We start from the raw sequence: 18,421 nt of genomic DNA on the forward strand, positions 1-18,421 counted from the left end.
AGGAAATACGCTAAGTGGAGAAAAGCTCATAAATATAACTCATCAGCTGAAAACGATCAGCTTGTGAAAGGTTTTTGGGGCAGGAGAGGGGGCCTAAGAATCACTGACTCCTAAAAAGTTATTTTGCTTTTGTTCAGATTGCTAGTGCAACTACTGCTCCGTCAATCCCTACACATCTGTCTCCTGGCTTGAAAGATGTGACTCTTCGGTGTTTAGAACTTCAACCTCAGGACAGACCCCCATCAAGGGAGCTGCTGAAACACCCAGTCTTCCGTACTACATGGTAGCTACTTATGTATAAGGCTGATATACTGAAGAAGATGCTACTGAATATACAATATCTGTCTTGCAGTGCAGTTAAGCACAGCAAACTGTGTTATTCTGCTGGCCTTAACAACAGATACATCAAGGACTTAAGGCCAGTGGAGGACCCTACCTATGTGATTGACAAATCGAGATTTTTACCTAAGCTCAGTATGCAACTTTTCACAACTTGCGCAGAGATTTGTAAACCGTGCCTTTTCAAACATCTGGCTCTATGTGAACACAAAAGCATTTTTCCTTAAATCTGCATGAATTTAGCAGATAAGTGATTTTTATTTTATTTGGAGCACTTTTTCAGCAATATTAGCAGCTGAGGGGCTCAGGATCTATTTTAATACAGCAATCACTGTTCCATTTCAGACCATGTAGATGTAAGCAGAGGATTCTGCAATTAAGTCAGTTTTCAGCACTGGTTAAAAGGAAGTTCTGTATCTGTCCGTTTTAATTTCACAAAGTTCTCTGAGTAACAGATCCAATCATTGATGGATACTTTAAAATAACATTTAGCCTTCCTTAAAGTAAGAGCAGGCAGTTGTGGTTCACTGCTGTGGTTCAGCATTTACTGCTGGCCATGTAATTTCTTTTGAAATTAAAGTTTGTTTTCATTGTATTTTTAACTTTCAGGGAAAGGTGATTTTTTAAAATAGTCTTTAGAAAAAGATGCAAGCTGTGTCATAGAACATCTTGCTGACACAAGAGTCTTAGAAACGGATTTGCTCAAAATCTGGAAAAAGATGTCACCTTCAGTAAGACAGTGTTGAAGGTTCTTATAGGTTATTTAAAAAAACAAAATGGAAAAAGATTGTTCTGCATAAAACAACTTAGTCTAAATCATGCTAAAAGTTGTTGAGCCTTCTTTTCATATAGCAGTTTCTTCTCACAAATTGTGTAGAGAAGTTTAATATCAAAAGCCCCAAACCCAGCTCCCATTAAAGTTTATGGGAGACTTTGTCCTGTACTTCAGTGGGAGCAGGTGTCATCTATGAACAAATCTCATTCTTTGTGTAACACAACTGAGGTCACATTCTCTACTGATAACAAGTTTTACCTGCTGTTTTCCTTCTGCCGTACATCATCTATTTACTGTAGCCATTAGTGATAATTTAATTAGAAAATGTTAAAAATATTACCATAAGAAAGGTATTTATTTTAACAAGAAACAAACTTTGACTTGAAAGGCAAGATAAAGTAAAATGTGAAGTAAAGCTTCACTTGTAGTGTAAAACTTGTGGTTTTTAGCAGGTGTGGTTTTTTTTTTTTAAAACAGGTTTTTATATTTTAAAGGCAGGTTTTTAGATTCTGATGCATGTAATTCTGAAGGAAAATGGCAGCTTTTCTTTTGCATTTTTTAAAAGGGGATCTTTTTAAATCAAATATTGATTGTGTTTAATCCATTTGGAAAAAATACTGTTCATGTTTTAACTCTTCAGAGGCCAGTTGGATTGTTGGACTGAAAGAGAATTGGTTATTTTCAAAGACTCAGGACAAACTAAATAAGCTATAGTACATTTAAAATGTACAATACAAATTGGAAGTAAAACAAGTTAAAGATAAGTTTACAGGAATGATAGTGCTCATACTAATAAAAAAAAGCAGTGTCATTAGTTGTGAATGTGTTTCTTTTGGAAATTTTACATTCCTTTGTTTTGGAAGATTGGCAGACTTTGAAGAGTTAAAAAGATAATACCGAAATGTGAAGTTTGGTAGCTCTGTTTTGTACTTGACTTTTTTTTTTTTTTTTTTGACCACTTTAGAATTTCTCATTCTGATGATTGTTTCCAAGTCTTTCTTATGTGCAAGCTTTAAAGGATGCACTCTTGCCAATTCATGTACTGGAAGATCAGTTGTCAGATTAATACTGTTTCTGGCAGAAATGTAAACTGTGTAAACTGATGAACCTCAGCTAATCAGTATTACTTTGTAGATCACCATGCCTACCACATTTCAAATTTAAACTGCCTCTAGGTGTCCAAATGCATTTGTTTGAGTTTGTTTGCGTTTCCCTCAGCTTGCTGGTAATTGTGGTGTTTTTAAAATGCAGATGTGATGTAATATTCTTATTTTCTTTGGATCAAAGCTGGACTGAAAATTGTATTGTGTAATTATTTTTTTGTGTTCTTAATGTTATTTGGTACTTAAGTTGTAAATAATGTCTACTGCTGTTTATTCCAGTTTCTACTACCTCAGGTGTCCTATAGAGTTTCTTCTACCAAAGTTCACTTTCACAATGAAATTATATTTGCTATGTGACTGATTCCTAAGATTTCCAGGGCTTAAGGGCTAACTTCTATTAGCACCTTACTGTGCAAGCAAATTTTACAGAAATCTCTGGGTTAAGAAATTTGGCTTCAATGTATCCTTTGTTATTTTAAATATATCAAAATATTTTAATTAAAAGTTTTTACCCCACTGAACCGATTTTATATAGTATAATTTGTACCTATTTTGGTGGTTTTTGTCTTTATAGTAAATAAAAGTTTTTGAACAAATTTTGTCCTTTGTTTATTGTAATGTAAACATGTTCCATTTACTGATGTGAATAAAATATTTCTGGTACACTTCACTGTGTATACAGAATTTCATATGCAACACTCGATAAATCAAGACTTAGTTTCTGATATTAAATGACACATGAATAATTATTTGCTGATACATGTATCTTAAGTGTACCAATAAAGAATGCTTAGATAAAGGGCAGCAACAAATACTAAATTTTTTTTATCAATAATAAAGGTAGGAACTTCTCTTACGACAACACTGTATCTGTGAACCTCACTTGCTTATGCCTTTAGATCAAACATTAAATGTCTAAATTTTGCATTACTGCAAATGTAACTATTAATTACCAAGTCAGGTGAGCTGATTTGGTTAGATAAATTCTGGAGTCATTGAGGTGTATCTTGGAAGTTAATCTGCTATTTTATGTTTTCAGTGAAATTCTGTTGCTTGTGGTTTAAGTAGTAAACATAAGCCTTTCCTTATTCAGGCAATCTGAATACATATTGCAAAGCTAGGGCTTGTTTCAGTTGCTTGTCTTCCTCCTGATTTTTTTATATTTTTAAATTAATTTTTTGGTAGTTGAAAATGAAGTTTGTGTTCTGTAGCCTTCTTTATGACTACTAAATTCTACATTGTGAAGGATCACTCTTTATAGTCTTCTTTACTTGTGAAAGTAGAGACAAACATATCAATTCACCAGCAAAAGCTGGCAGCAGAAATATTCAGATAAATTCTAATACCTGATTTTTTAAAATCAGAAAAATGTACTAACTGAAATGTCAAGAAGGAAAGTATATGACAAGGATTAAATAAAAGATAAGTGCAATGTATCTTCCATTATTTAATTTACTATAGAACTCCTGAATCTTACAGTAGTGTGTAGTAATTACAATGTTGCAGTCTCCTTTTTAGGAACCAGGGATGGCAGAGATCACCTGTCCCCAGCAGTTGGCAGTAAATGTCAAAGACACCTACTTACAGAACCAAATGTCTTCATTTCCAAAGGGCATGTTCTGTTCTTCCACAGGCAAATACTACTAAGCTATGCCCATTTTGATTTCTCTGGTGGGAATAACGTTACATTCAGTGTTCTATGTGGTGGTCATAGGTTGAAGTCTGACTGTTTCACCTTTGCAAGTTCTCACTGAAGGTAACAATCGCTTCCAGAACATGTTGGAGGTCATAAGGAGCATGTCCTTCCTCTTCATCATCTGGGTGGGCAAGTTGTATGCGTGGCTGTTCTGACCTGACTCTGCCCACCTCCCAAGACACTGCACTTCCCTTACTCACTTTTCTCTCATTATTTAGTCCTCCTTGCACAGCTGAATCACGAATGTGACGGTCTTGCTTTTAAGAGCCACAATATGCATATACTTTGGCAAATGTGTATGTTCTCTTGTTATGGCACACAGCTGCTGAAATCCAGAATTTAAGTTGCGAATTGAGACCTTTCTTCCCTGTCACTATCAAGAAAATCCAAAAGATGGCAGGAAAGCATTTTTGAGGCTGCCACTGTGCCATTTCCTTTTATTTCCCTCAATTATTTCAGTTTGCAATATGTCATCACTCAGTTCCTGTTCTTGGAAAAGATGTACAAGGCCAACAGTAGAATTAGAGTGAATAAGGAGTAAGTAAATCAAGAGGCAATTTATAAATATTTGTAAGGTTCTGAGACAGGAAGTTAACTCTGCTTGTTTCATTGCTTTGGTGGGCCTGCCTCACCAAACTCCTGGCAAGAGTTCAGGTCCAGACATAGGAGTATAAGCCTTGACAGTGGTTTGAGGTTTGATTTCTCTGTTCAACCCAAAGCCAATTCTCAACGACTAGCTCCATATGATTATTTTTCAGACTAGTTTCCTAAGAAAGCGAGATACATGCTGTCCTTGTTTTCCCAGTAACTTTTGACTTCACTGGCAGATTTTAACTAAAACTGCAGATAAGGAGCAGTATTCAAAGCTGTAAATTTTATGACAGTAGGTACCCAAGCAGAGAAGGGAGAACAGTGGCCAAGGAGATGATAACGTTACCCTTATCTTAATATCTCTAAATGATTTGCAAAGGATGATTTGGGGGCTGAAGTGCTAAGGCTTGGACAACAGGCCCAAGCCAGAGTTGATGTATAGATGAATCCTGTATATTTTATAACTGATAACCATTGTGCTAGTAGGTATTGTACTAACAACCTACTTATGCTGATGTAAAAAGTGCTAAAGCATTGAAATACTGCAGCCTGAACAACAGGCCCCAAGTTGAAGCTGCTAACTTAGTATTATTAACAAACTATGTAAGCTCACTAGTGAAAGATGCAGCTTAGAATATAATCAGTAGTGAGGACAAAATGCTGAGAGAATGTAACCAACTTCCCTTGTTTAGCCTTGTTCAAGGCTGAGAACCCATGTATTTGGCCTTGTTAGAAACTCCCTTGGTTCCCCTCCCCCCCAGCCCCACCGGAGCCCTGGCCAGGCTTTGGGTGGAATCCAACAGGAGAATGAAACCAGAAATTTTCCACTCAAAACAAAGGTGCCAGCTATTCTGGCTTGCTGATTTTTGGGTATATAAGGCTGGGCCCGCTCACAGCGACTTTGGAAGCCTCACCTACGGGTGGACGCACCGCGTAGGATTTCCCACTTGCCGGGACAGGCTCTGCAAATCCTCGCTGTAACCGGGGCTCCCCAGCGTCTGCGGATCTGGATGATGGTAACGTATGCAAGTGGTGATGGATCTTTCTTAATCACTATTCTCTCTCTCAGGTAGTAATGATTTGATGCATTACCCTGTATTTTCCTGTTTGTTGCTTTTAAGTGCACTGTTCTGTCTTTTCTTACTGCATGTTTTCTGTATTACACTGTTAGATTATTTGGTTATCACCAGTAAAATACACCTGCTCTTTTCACTCTGGTGTCTGAGTTTAATTGGTATCCTTAATCAGCAAAACAGGGGCCCTTGTTAATTTTTGAATCAATTGTTGAGCGATTGTTTTCTTCACTAATTTTTTTTGTTTGCTTATTTTACACACGATGGTGGAATGTGGCACCAAAAGAGCTTATGCCCTCACCCTGCATGCACTTGAGTCATAAATGCTTATGATTTGTAATATATCCCTTCTGTCTGTCTTGTTAGGTTTGCAGTAAATGCTGCAGACTGCCTCACACCAGTAAGCAGCCTCTATCTTTCAAGCTGCAGCCACTTACGATGATGCTACAAAGCACAACTAATGTCTACTTGTCACCAGGGCCAAATACTAGTCAAAAGTGTGGACAGAAATGTAACAGGTTTCAGCTCTGGGCTATTGGTCTTGGATCATCTCAGGCACTAAGACTCTTCCCTGTCACTTGAGGCAGGAACAGGGTAATTTTGGAGAAGTGATCTGATTGGGATTGCTCCTGGATGCAGAATTGTCCAGGAGCTGGAATTCAACCATTGCTTCTAGATCATTTTAAAATCTCTTTTTGGTATCAGATCTTGCCTTTTTGGATTGTTTAATAAAACACGGGCTATGCAGCATTATTTAGATATAGAGAGGTGTGTATGTATTTATTTACAGAAGTATGCACCCATGGGACATGAGTTTTCTTTTCCAGTGCCTGCAGCTCTCCCTGTTTAGGTGCAAATATACCATGCCTTTATACTACCTATGGTTAACCTGCTCTTCATATGCTGACAGCTGTTGAAGAATGGGGAGCCTCAGCTTCACTTGAGTCCAGTTCCATCGATGAACAACTTTATGTATTTGTGTTAAAACGTTTCTCATGTTGCTTGTGAGCTGCCTCCTCTCCTTCGCCGTGTGAAAGCTGCTGCCTGCCCGGCTGTAGGTTGTGCAGCACAGAGCACTCCATCTGTATGTTCCTGGGGATCCTTCCCCAGGGAGTGACAATATGGTGCCCCAGAGGCCTGGTGAGCCTGAGGAAGCCCTCTCGTGACAGTCCATTCTGAGGGATGACTTGTACTTTGTCTTACTTTATTTAAAGATATAGGGTTTTTCATTACCTATGTCAGTTGTAATTTTTAAAATTAACTTTTTAAAAATTAATTTAAGAAAAAAAACAGAGTTGAAAAATTTGGATTGCGGTGATGCCTTCCCGTGTGCCAAGCGCACGGCAGTGTTCCCTCGGCTTGGTGTCCGCTACCTGAAGATGTCAGCTATTGCTGCAGTTCGGCGATGCCTGACCTCCCGCCTGGGCACCGCCTATCACCACACCCCGCGGGCCGAGGGCCGCCCCGGCCAGGCCCGGCGCCGCCCACACCCGCGGCCCCTCCCGCGCTCGGCGCCCCGCGCGCGGCTCGGCGCCCAGCGGCCAATGGCAGCCCCGCACGCAGCTGCCGCCGCGCTCCCGGAGCCGGGGTTGGCCGAGGGAGGGCGGCGCCCGGGGCGGCCTGACGGGGAGCGCGCGGCGGGCGCCTACCGCCATGCTGCGAGCGCTGCGGCGGCGCTGGGGCGCCTACAAGTACCGGTTCGTGCCCTGGCTGGCCCTCAACCTCCGCCGCAAGCGCAGGTGAGGCGGAGCGGCAGGCCCGGCGCGCCCCCGGACAGCGGCGAGGCCGCTCGGGGCGAGGCCCGGCCCGCCGCCCTGTCTGCGCTCTGGCGGGGTCAGGCGGCGCAGCCGGTGCCGCCTGGTGGTTTTCCCGCAGGGTGTTTCGGCCTCGAGTAGCTGCTGGAGCTGGGTGAGAGCTCCCCTCTGGGGGCGAGCGGCTGCCGCGGCCAAGACGCCGCTCCCAACCTTCTCGGGAGTGACCGGGGGCACCGCCGTAGCTAGCTCGGGTTTTTCACTGGGAGGTGGCAGTGTGTCTTTTCGCTGGCGTGAAAGTCTAATACTGAGATACTTTCAAATGGTATTTAATGTTAAAGCTAGATAGATAGGTTTTTCTTTTTTCGGTAACCTGCGTTTGCCCTCTTTAAAGGTAAAAGTAGTGCTTGAATTTAAATGAATACGACATTGTTACAAGTAGCATAATTAAAATCTCCCTAGTCAGCGTAATACTTGTCCTTATTTAAAGTGTAATGAACTATTTTTTTTGTATATAAACTTTGATAATCACATGTACTTGAGTTTTGGTATGTTTGTCACTAAGAACTCAGTGGGGTTTAACCTACTTGCCTTGCTGTAAAGACATGAGTGGTGGTTTTGTAGTAGAACAGGTATGAAAGAATATTGTTTAGAGTTTGGGTTTGTTTGAAACAACAGTGGATGTAAGTTGCTGCTGTAAAATGACTCTTCTGTATTTTATTTAGGAAAAATGTAATTTAAAAAATTTTTTTTTTCCTTTACAGGACCCTCCGATATGTTCCCGAAAGCTCCAAAGACAAAATTATCTCTGATGAAGATGTGTTTGAGACACTACTGAAACTATTTAAAGCTCTGTTCATAAATGACTTCAACAGACAAGCACATATTTTGGCCTTACTTCCAGAAATCAGAAGTAAATATCTGGAACTACAGACTGTTGAGCAGAAGCAATCAAAAGTAAATTCATGTAACCATCAGAGTCAACGTGTGTTTAGTCCAGAAGAAGTTCTGTTTAATACACTAGGGTTCACTATTGGTCGAGACCGAAGTTCCCTGGTGTCTGCTGGAACTGGAGTCTTTGTTACCAAAGGTTTTGTACCAAAAGGGACAGTTGTATCTATGTATCCTGGTAATAGAATGTTCTTTTTTCTGATTAAGTTTGATGTGATTTCTCACCATCTAATTATAGAATGCCAAATTTCTACGCTAATTTTTATTTTACAGGTTTTATTTCTGTCATTCCGTAACAAAATCACAGGTTACGGTGAATGAGAGTATTTGTATTAAACTGACTAGAGTTCTTTTAGAAATAAGCAAAGCAATACTGGGGGGGTGGGGTGGGGTGGTAATTATGTTTATGAAAAAACCTTTCAGTACTCAAAGTCTGATTTTTTAGCTGCTAGAAAAGTTGTTCCAGGCTCTTTAAACACAAATTCAAGGGAGTGATTTCAAGTAGATGAACAATACAGTTCAGTTCTTTGGGGTTTGTGTTTTGCATATGGATCTGAAAAATGAGGTTTTGAGATCTCCACACAGATCAGCAGACAAGACTATGAACTTTTTCAAAGCACAAAAATACAAATTGGAGAATGAAAATAAAACCTTTATTTAGTGGAACTCTCTTCCATAATAAGCCATATTTGGAAAATCAGCCCTTCTCTGTTCCTCATTTGTTAGAACTGTATTTGCTTACATTTCTTACAAAGATTTGTAATTCTGGTGGTCAGTATGGCCACCTAGGACAGCTCTGCTGTAATGCATTGGATTCATTTCTGTTTCACCTGCCAACAGAATCGTCCCCTGCATGTGGTCTCTGGCTTGTGCCAGCATTGCAGGACCGGGACCAGTCCACACGTGGGGCAGCAGAGCATGTTTTGCCATGCCAAAGCAGGAGTGTCTGGCCATTACCACTGACTGGTAAACTGACTAATTGTCAAACGACAATCACAGAGAATGAGCCTGCAACCCTGCAGCTTGCTTCAGATATCAGGCACTTACTAAACATGAATGTAGGCTCATTGAGAGACTCCTCTAACAGCGAATCTAGCAAAACAAGAGGGTGAGCTGTTGAAATGCCTTCCTTTTTTGGGGGTATGGAGGAAACTGCAGGACTGCTGGCTGGGAAGGGACCCCATGGAGAGAGCAGGTCAGTGCTCTCCTGCCCGTGGTCTGGCAGTGCTGGCGGGGCCTTTAGCTCCTCGTGAGATTGCAGTGAAGGATTTCTGCAGAGACTTGCTGAAGATGTGGGTGTGAGGGGTGCAGGACTGCAATGTCATGAAATATTGTAAGCCAGTCTGCTGTTACTTTCCTGTGCTTGGAACCCAGGGCAGGTTAATCCTGCCCACAGATCAGGGAAATGGTCTGCTGAAATTATTTGTCTGTTCATGTTTTGACATTTTTCCTCTCCCATACCAAACAAAACCTCTGATCAGGGTGGTGAAGGGAGGTGTTTCAGCTTCTTTGCTGTATGTATGTGGTTTTTGAAGAGTCCTGACACAGTAGTAACGAAACAGCTTACTATCTTCAGCTGCACTTTCCTGAACAAGTATCACTTGACGCTTTCCTCTCTGAAGCAGGCCAGTTGGCTGTGATGCTTTTATCTACCTCTCACCTGGATACTGGACACAGGCCTTCTCTTTAATGATTTCCTTCAGTCTAGAATATCTCAGATCATGTAGATTATTTTTTGCATACCACCAAGATGTGTCTAAAAGCTTGTAGGCTTACAAGTGTTAACGTCATTAACTGAGAGAGGAGTTCTCTCCTACTCCTCTGTCTCCTTTGAGTTTCTGTGTGGAGGGGACTGGGTGATACCATAAGTCCATTCTGACAGTTAACTCATTTTCTTCTGAAATAATCATATCTGTTTTGCAACAGGTACAGTATACAGAAAGCATGAGCCCATCTTTTTCCAGTCCCTTGGCAATCCCTTTATTTTTAGGTGCATAGATGGCGTCCTTATTGATGGGAACGATAAAGGTCTATCAAGATCAGTGTACAGGTAAGCAGCCAAGAGAAATAGGGGATTGTCACTCAACTGATTTAAAACAGTGGTACTAATAGTCTCAGTTCCCTGTTGTCTTACCCTAAATTGAGTTATATTTGAATATCATCCACATGTGTGTATCTTGTAATGCAAACAACACAAGGATAAGAGCCGCTGGATGTGATCTGTTATGTACATGTGTTTTCATCTGTAACACCAGTGCAATGTGTTTGGATGTACAGAGACTGTTTCTGGTAAAGAAAATAGTTTTAATAGGAGCAGACATAGCATAAAATTTTTTAAATGCTTCTGAGCTGTTACTCGGATCTGCTTAATGGATTTTTTAAAAAGAAGCCTTTATATGGACTTGCTAATACCAGAAGGGTGAATCTGGTAACTCAGGCTCTGGTCTACAGATGAGCAGCACTTAAGAAGGGAGCAGTAACCCTTATAATGATAACAATATTATCATCATCTCATGTTGGAAGGGACCCATAAAAATCGTCGAGTCCAACTCCCTGCTCCTCACAGGACCACGTAAAACTAAACCATATGACCAAGAGTGTCGTCCAGACGCTCCTTGAACTCTTTTGACAGGCTTGGTGCTGTGACCACTTCCCTGGGGGGTCTGTTCCACTGACCAACCATCCTCTCAGTGAAGAACCTTTTCCTAACGTCCAGCCTGAACTTCCCCTGACGCAGCTAGCCTGGACTGTTTTAGCTTACTTAAAATATAACTTGTAGCAATTTGTGTTTAAATATGACACGAAAAGAAAATAATAACAAGCAAAATTAATCTAAAATAATACCTAATTTGAATACTAATATCTACTAATACCAGATTTTAATTCTGGGAATGAGTTTGAAGTTTATACTGTAATGAGCCTTCACGTCTTTAGAGGTGAACGAGATGTGTTTACACTCCTGTAATGGTAATGTTCGATGTTGATTTCTGGAACTGTACATGGTAGTTTTGGGGGGGTTCTTCCTCTAGAGTCTGAAAGACACCACACACCAGTGGGAGGTTTAAATGTATTTTTTAAAGTGTCATGAAGGTGTTGGTCCACGCACACCCCCCCGCCCCGATCCCACTGTTGCCCTTTCTACCAGGTGGGTTGGACAGCTGTAACTTTATCCAGCAGCTGTGGCCATTTCTACAGGAGGAAGTATAGATAACCTGTTAAGTGGAGGAGCAGCGATTCACGTTAACACTGTCGGTCATTTCAGGTCTTGCAGCAGGAGAGACCAACTTGGCCCATTTCAAATGAGCGATGAGAGCTGGCTCACAGCTACCCTGCAAAACCCACTGGCAGTGGGACAGTATGTCAACAATTGCTCACATGGTAAGTCACCAGGTAAATTTTCCAGGCTTGAGTTTGTCTTTGTGGATATAAATTATTTTGGAGGTGACACAGAGAATCAGATGCTGATCTTGGGGAACAATAGTGCTGTTTAAAACAAGCACTTAGGGGATAAAGAGTTCCTGAGGCCTTTTTGTGACCACTACATGTTAGAATCCTTCATCACAGCAGCACTTCAGATACCCTTGTGCTTTTCTCACTGACCCCCAGTCTCCCTCCTGGTATGTAGAATGAAAGGCGCACATCCCAAAATGTGAGATGGTAAAGGACCACTGGGCTGAGGCAGCACACACAGTTGTAGATCAAGTTCCCCGGTATGGTTCCAGCAGGCTTCATGAGATAACCATACACCGTGACATGTACAGTAAGATTCTTATCACTGCTCAGTTTGAGCTGTAATACCTTTTTTGACTTCCTTACATTTATGCACAAAATCTAGGGAACTGTTCGTATGATCTAGCTGTTGGACATGAAGAAGGGAACTATTTATGTATTCTGTCTCGCACGGTGTATGTTGGTCTTAAGGTCTGGGGGAATAATTTACAGGAATGGTGCTGAAAAACAGAAAGTTGAATTGCTACCATACCTAGCTTCTAAGTGGCTTTCAGAGCCTGCATTACACTAAAGATACCCTGTCTCCAGGTGGCATCCAGGAAGGTTGCTGGAGTAGTGAACCAGGTATTGACTGGCACGGAAACAAAGGGCTGTCCTATGAAACTGTTTCTTCCAGGTCCAATGTCCATGTAAAGAAAATTCCATTCTTCCTGCTGGACAGATGGTGGTTTTCTCCCTGGCTGTATTTATGACATACTTTGCCACCAATTTTTTTCAAGATTTTTTTTTTTAAACTGCAGAAGCAGATGTTGTATATTAACAACATTTAGCAATGATGTAAACTCCCCCTGGTGCTATGCAAGTTGTGCCCCTTCATATAAATGTTGATAAACAGGTCATCCTGTTTAATGCAGTAAGAGTGAATTAAAGCTCCTATAGTTGGTTGTGTACATCTTGTGTAAATTCAAACTCGGACTTCAGAGGAGTGTAGTAGCTCCCAACAGAGACACAGTTTTCAGGCTTGATCTGATACTTTTGCAGTGGTACATTTGATATTTTTACATATCTCTAAACCCTGTCCAAGATCTCAGTATCATAGAGACTTTCTTTTTTTCCCTTATTTTTAGAAAAAGCAGCCAACGTGTGTTATCAGGAGTTTGATGTGCCAGGATATTTTCCAGTAGAACTGAAGCAGTATCTTCCAAACATCGTCTACAGCCATGACCTAGAGAGGTTAGCAGCGAATCAAAGAGCTCATAGATTTGTGTGATACAAAGCATACTGTATGTGTAAAAAAGACAAACATGGTTGAAGAATAGTAGTATTCTGTATGTCTGTATGGAAGAGTTAACTCTTTGAATAGACTAATTTTATGTGATTTACAAGACTATTTGTTCCTTTTTCCACATCTTCACAAATCAGGTCAGCGTAGCTGACAGTTTTACAAGCAGTGGTTACTCTATAGTGTGATTCTTCCAAATCCCATAAAGCACTAGTTATATTTTGCTTGTATTAGAGTATTGATGTTTCTTTGTATTTCAAATGTAGTTAGCAACCCTTAACCAGTCAAAGCCCTTCTAAGATAGTTGAGATTTAGGCTTCTTACTCCTGTTCTCCATGTCTTCTGTTTATGTGAGGAATAAGCAGATGAATTTGCAAGATGAAACCTAAAATTATTTTGTATTGAGACAAGTGAAATACTATGCAGTAGAAAGGCATGTGACTGTTAGTTATGCCACACAATTAGAACATCCTCATTATGACCTGAAAATCCATCTCTCTTAGAAATTAAAACAGTTTGAAACCTTTCTCAGATTTTTGTTTGGAAATGTGGGAAAAGTGACAATTAGATGAATATGGACAAGGAGCATTATGGTCAACAAGGACAGTATGTCTGGAGTGAGTGTCCTGTACTGGGACGTTGTCAAGAATAACTTTGAAACTGTGAGAAAGTAAGTTGTAAGGTTGGTCCTGAATTCAACACACCAAAGAAATTGTGCTTCTGATCCAGTTGCTACTTTCAGGAACCAGATAATCCTCTTCATCTAAAGGATGTATAAGGATTTTAGAGCACATTGTCTAGACTTTTAATGTAATTCTGGAGCTATTTTAAAAATCCGAAATTTGGTTGGAGAAAGTTATGATGCATATTGGAAAATCGGCTTTTCTGATTCAATTTAGGCTTTGTTGAGGCAAGGTTAAAGATGCACTTAAAATCTGCAGATAAATAAATAAATGCTAATAAAAGAAGTGGTAAGACTGAACTTTCAGGAAGCCTGGATGCTGCACTTCAAGTGTGAAAGTGCAGTGAGCAGAGCTAAGCTATGAGACCATTTCAGGAAGGGGGAATTTTGCTCTCTTGCTTGGAATCTGTCTGACAAAATATGGCCTTTCAGTCATCAGTTCTCCCAGTGTACAGCCACTAGACAAAAGATCCCATCTGTTTCTAGCTGATTGTTTTGATACTGATATTTACAGGGCTGACAACATAGGTAATCTAGTTTCGAAACATTTTTCTGTCTTGTAAAAGTGTTCTTAGCACTGTTTACCTTTTCATTGTTGTTGTTGTTTGATGTGTTTCAAAATGCCCTCACACTAAATTTCTTAGTAGTGGGGACTGTTTGGGTTGATACAGTTCTTCACTTCAACATTCATCAACATCAGAAGAACGTGCTCTCCTTCCTGGAATAGATACTTCAGCTTTAGGGCATGGTCATTTACTGGAAAATTTAGGGGGGGTGGGTTCCTAAATCTCTCTGTAAAAAAACTGTTTGCCAGGCACTCACTTCATCTTGGGGTTTATGGAGAGTTCACCCATCATCGTAGATGGCAGCAGGTCTCTGGTGCAGTTCAGAGCTGTCGTTCTGGATGTTGTTTGGCTGAGTGGTTTAGCTGACTAGCACCTCCGGGTAGGCGTCTCTAGAGGAATGATTTCTGCTCCATGAACTTTGCTATAACTTCTGCTCCTGTCTAAGTGTCTTTTTCTGTGTCTTAACTAATTCTTTTCACTTCTGAATAACTCTGTGAGTGGAATCATTATTTGCATACCCACACAGGCTGTGCTTTTTTTGGTTGGTTTTGCTTAAATTTGCTATCTGTATTTCAGTTGTTTTTCCAGGCTCCCTGACCTGCATTACGCATATTACTCCCAGAAGTAATCAAGACAGAGCTATTGTTTCAGTTCCTTACCATGAAGAATTAAAAAAATTCAAAGGGAAATATAATTGTTCACTTCCACATGTTTTGCTTTTCCTTTTTTTACAGCCACCCAAGGTGTGTAGTGCTTGTCACTCTCAGAGACATCAAGCAAGGAGAAGAACTTTTTTCTAATTACTACACTGTTGTCAGCTGAATTAATAGATTCAAGACTGAAGAAATCAGTGTCATTAAAATACTTACTGTGTGTGTACTTCAGGCTTCATGAGCATTTTTATGTAACGGAGGGCTGTAGCTTTACCATTTAGAAAGCAAGATGCAGGCTTGTATTTGCCTGAAAATACTCCATGTTTGATGGAGAGGTGAACGTTTAACCATTTAGGTTCTCATCTGTCTACTGTTGTTGGTATTATTGCTTACTGGTGTTCAGCTGTCCATACAGCAGCTCATAAAATAAAAACCTAAGTTCTGGACATGTCATTTAATCTTGTAGCTTGCACAGTTGTCTGTAACTGACTGTGGCTCAAGTTTAGTATTTTGCCATTTCACTTCTCATGCTTGTGACGACACAATTTGTAAAAATGACCTCCCTCTTGTGAACTATTCCTAGGATAATCCTCATAATTCATGGTAATTACTGGTTCTTGTTCTGGTTTTCTTGGAGTTGGTCTTCCTTTTAGAAAGTATTTCAGTGTAGCCAGTTGTCCAGATCTTTTATGAAGCCAGCTTTGGAACAGTGCTAATGTGCACTTCACATGGGCCTGGGTGGTGTGCTGTCATCAAGAGGCCAGCTTGAGCCGCTGGCTTTAGCTATGCCTGTCTTGGGGTAGGAGGAAAGATGGTACGTATCTTGAAGCCCTGTCCAATCCTAGTTTCAGTGGTTCAGCAAATGTTTCCTGGCATGTGGCAACTTTCATAGCGTTTATTCTCAAAGGGAGAGAAATCCATGTTGCAGTGTAGCTGGGGGAGATAATGCCAACCAAGTGTGTGGTGTATTTTCTTTAATGAGTTACTGGCATAAACAGAGCCAGCCATTCCCACATTAATTCTTGCTGTCTGCAAACTGCCTTCAGAAAGTAAACAAGAGACAGCTTGTCAGTCTTTCGGTCTGGCTAAACAGCTTGGGAAAGAAAAATCATCCCAGTATTTGCTGCAAAAGTCCAAACAAGCCTCCCAATGAATTTGTGGTTGGCATAAGCTCATGAGAAAGGAGGAGCGGAGAAATGGTGTGCTCTGACGAGTGGCAGGCATCAGGGTAGCCAGGGTGCCCTGCGTAGCTGCAGAGGCATCTAGTCTCATTTCCAGAATGCAGAGCTTTTCAGAGTCTGTGTTACTTGGTCTCCTTCCAAGCCTAAACCTTGTCTTTCATCTTCATCTGAAAGTCCTTCTCAGCCAGAGGAGGCTGGCTTTTTCAGGAAGATTTAAATAGCAGGGCTGTGAGGTAGTGGTGTGTGGCTCAGCATGGGTTGTACAAGTTTTCTGAAGATGCTGGGGAACAACTTCTCGTGACAGTCCTCGTGTGTTCACTGTGTGGTCAGAGCAGGCAGTGATCTCCAGTCTACTGAAGAGGACACACATCCTCCATCACTCTGGCTAGTTTGGGTCAGCTGTCCTGGCCATGCTCCCTCCCAGCTTCCTGCACACCTGCTCGCTGGCCGAGCATGGGAAACTGAAACAGCCCTAATTTAGGATAAGCGCTACTTGGCAACCACTGAAACATCAGCGTGTTACCAACATTATTTTCACACTAAATCCAAACCACAGCACTGTACCAGCTAAGAAGAGAATGAAGTCTGCCCCAGCTGAGACCAGGACAGTGTCTCGTGGCAGTGGAGGATGGCAGTGCTGATGTGCAGGCTGCCTGTCATGAACAGGGTCTGTGGGACAGGCTTCTCCTTGCTGAGATACTGAAACCTGACAGACTGCTTTAGGGACTGCGCATACATGAAGGAAAGCAAGACCTGGCCTGCAACTGGCTGCAGCAATTGATTTCTGTCTGCTGGTGGCTATAGAAAGCCAAAAAGTGGCAGGTGGAGGGGGAGGTGCAGTCAGGTGGCACTTCTGAGCAAGCAGCAGCACAACACAGGGACTGAACAGGAGAAGTGAAAATGGAAGAGCAGAAATAATGGTCCAGTAAAGTTCTACAGCCTGTGAGAGGGTTTCAGGTATATCAGACCTTTCCTTGTGGTCTTTAGATTCCCACCTCTTCATTAAAGGTGGAAGTCACTCTAATTCCCTGTGTGCCGACCCATTCATTACCACCAAACTGACACCACCAGTGCCTGAGGGGAGCATGCGTTCTGACGTTATTTCAGATGTAGTGTGCAATCTGAAGTGCAGTAAATGTGCAGTAAAATTCTCTATGCAATCTATATATGGTTTGTTAATAAATTATTCATTACAGTAAGTACAATCTCTCTCTTGAAAGATGATTTGCCTGAGTGATTTTCATTGGAATTCCGTAAAAATAGTGACTTACTTGGCTAACTCTGCCTCTATATGCCTGTACACATAGTGGTAGAAGAAGGAAAGTGTTGGAAGTGTGAGAAAGCAAAACAGTGAAAAAAATGCAAACCACACATTTCCTTAACACATGGTGCCCAGAACAAACACAGGACAGGATGGGGATCCAGTGATTTGTGTTGCCATGGTACCAAGGAGGAATGCAAAGTGAGGTGGAGGCCACGCGGTCCTGTTCTTCCACTTTTCTCAAGGAATATCTGACACGACTATACAGATTTATCTCCTGCTCTTTCCCTTCTCTCAAGGACTGTTTTGCAGTAGTCTGCAGACCTTATCTCTCACTCTTCCTCTTTTCCCACAGAAAGGGCACACACCTTGCACCAAGAAATGTGCAGTGTTGTTACTCAAGAAACAATGGCTTGACCACAGTCCCGCCCACTCACACATACACACTTAGATAAATACTACGCCAAGTAGTCGGAGGGACAATAATCTGATACCAAATCGGAGGGACAGATCGATGGGTTTGTGCTCCTCTCCCCCCCCAGAAGAATGCCTTTTGGTAAGATTTGGGCCCTCAGCTACGCTGAGTGATTGCCCAGGAATTAAGTCTGTGATTGCAATCGTTCTTTTTGTGTGTAGTGCTATATAGTCAACCTGCATTTTGTGCATTCATCGTAGGCAATCTCAAAGAATCTGCAGATGATGCATAAGAATAAACCATACTATTTGTGAACCTGACTGCTTCTCTTGAATGCAGCCAGACCTACAGCACATGGGCTGTTCGTGCATCTGGTGCCAGGCCTATAGTTACAGCCATAATTGGCATAGCTATTAAGAGGTAAGTCCAGCTGCCCCTAGCCGCTCTAATCTCGGAGGACCGGCTAGAACACAATTAATTCAAAATTAATTTGTTAGCTTAAATGCAACAGAAAGGAAAATCACACTAAAATTTAAGGTAGTTTCAATTACTGATAGGTCACATCCACAAAGTCCTTCTCCCTGATGCAGACCCATAGTCTGCATGTGTTAAAATACCATCCTAATTCAGGAGAGAATTTGTATGTTTAAAC

The 18,421-nt window shown here is 41.2% G+C and overlaps 2 protein-coding genes across 5 annotated transcripts in view; both read left to right on the forward strand.

The window, feature by feature from the left end:
- Positions 1 to 2,813, forward strand: part of MAP3K1 (mitogen-activated protein kinase kinase kinase 1) — a 63,515-nt gene extending 60,702 nt beyond the window's left edge. For all 3 annotated transcript variants that reach the window (XM_074812539.1, XM_074812541.1, XM_074812538.1), the window contains one exon: positions 138 to 2,813. In XM_074812539.1, coding sequence (XP_074668640.1) covers positions 138 to 287 — 150 coding nt within the window. In that variant the 3' untranslated portion in view covers positions 288 to 2,813. The remainder of the gene's footprint in view (positions 1 to 137) is intronic.
- A 4,378-nt stretch (positions 2,814 to 7,191) lies between these two features.
- Positions 7,192 to 15,365, forward strand: SETD9 (SET domain containing 9). 2 transcript variants are annotated; one of them, XM_074813312.1, is made up of 6 exons: positions 7,192 to 7,316; positions 8,093 to 8,457; positions 10,206 to 10,329; positions 11,542 to 11,657; positions 12,857 to 12,962; positions 14,994 to 15,365. In XM_074813312.1, the coding sequence occupies exons 1-6, from the start codon at positions 7,231 to 7,233 to the stop codon at positions 15,079 to 15,081; spliced, it is 885 nt and encodes a 294-aa protein (XP_074669413.1). In that variant the 5' UTR covers positions 7,192 to 7,230; the 3' UTR covers positions 15,082 to 15,365. The 2 variants fall into 2 exon arrangements, with proteins under 2 accessions (XP_074669413.1, XP_074669414.1); XM_074813313.1 differs by having other exon boundaries at positions 8,093 to 8,418.
- Positions 15,366 to 18,421: the final 3,056 nt, after the last annotated feature.

This window comes from Strix aluco, chromosome Z, assembly GCF_031877795.1.
Source record: "Strix aluco isolate bStrAlu1 chromosome Z, bStrAlu1.hap1, whole genome shotgun sequence".
Lineage (NCBI taxonomy): Eukaryota > Metazoa > Chordata > Aves > Strigiformes > Strigidae > Strix > Strix aluco.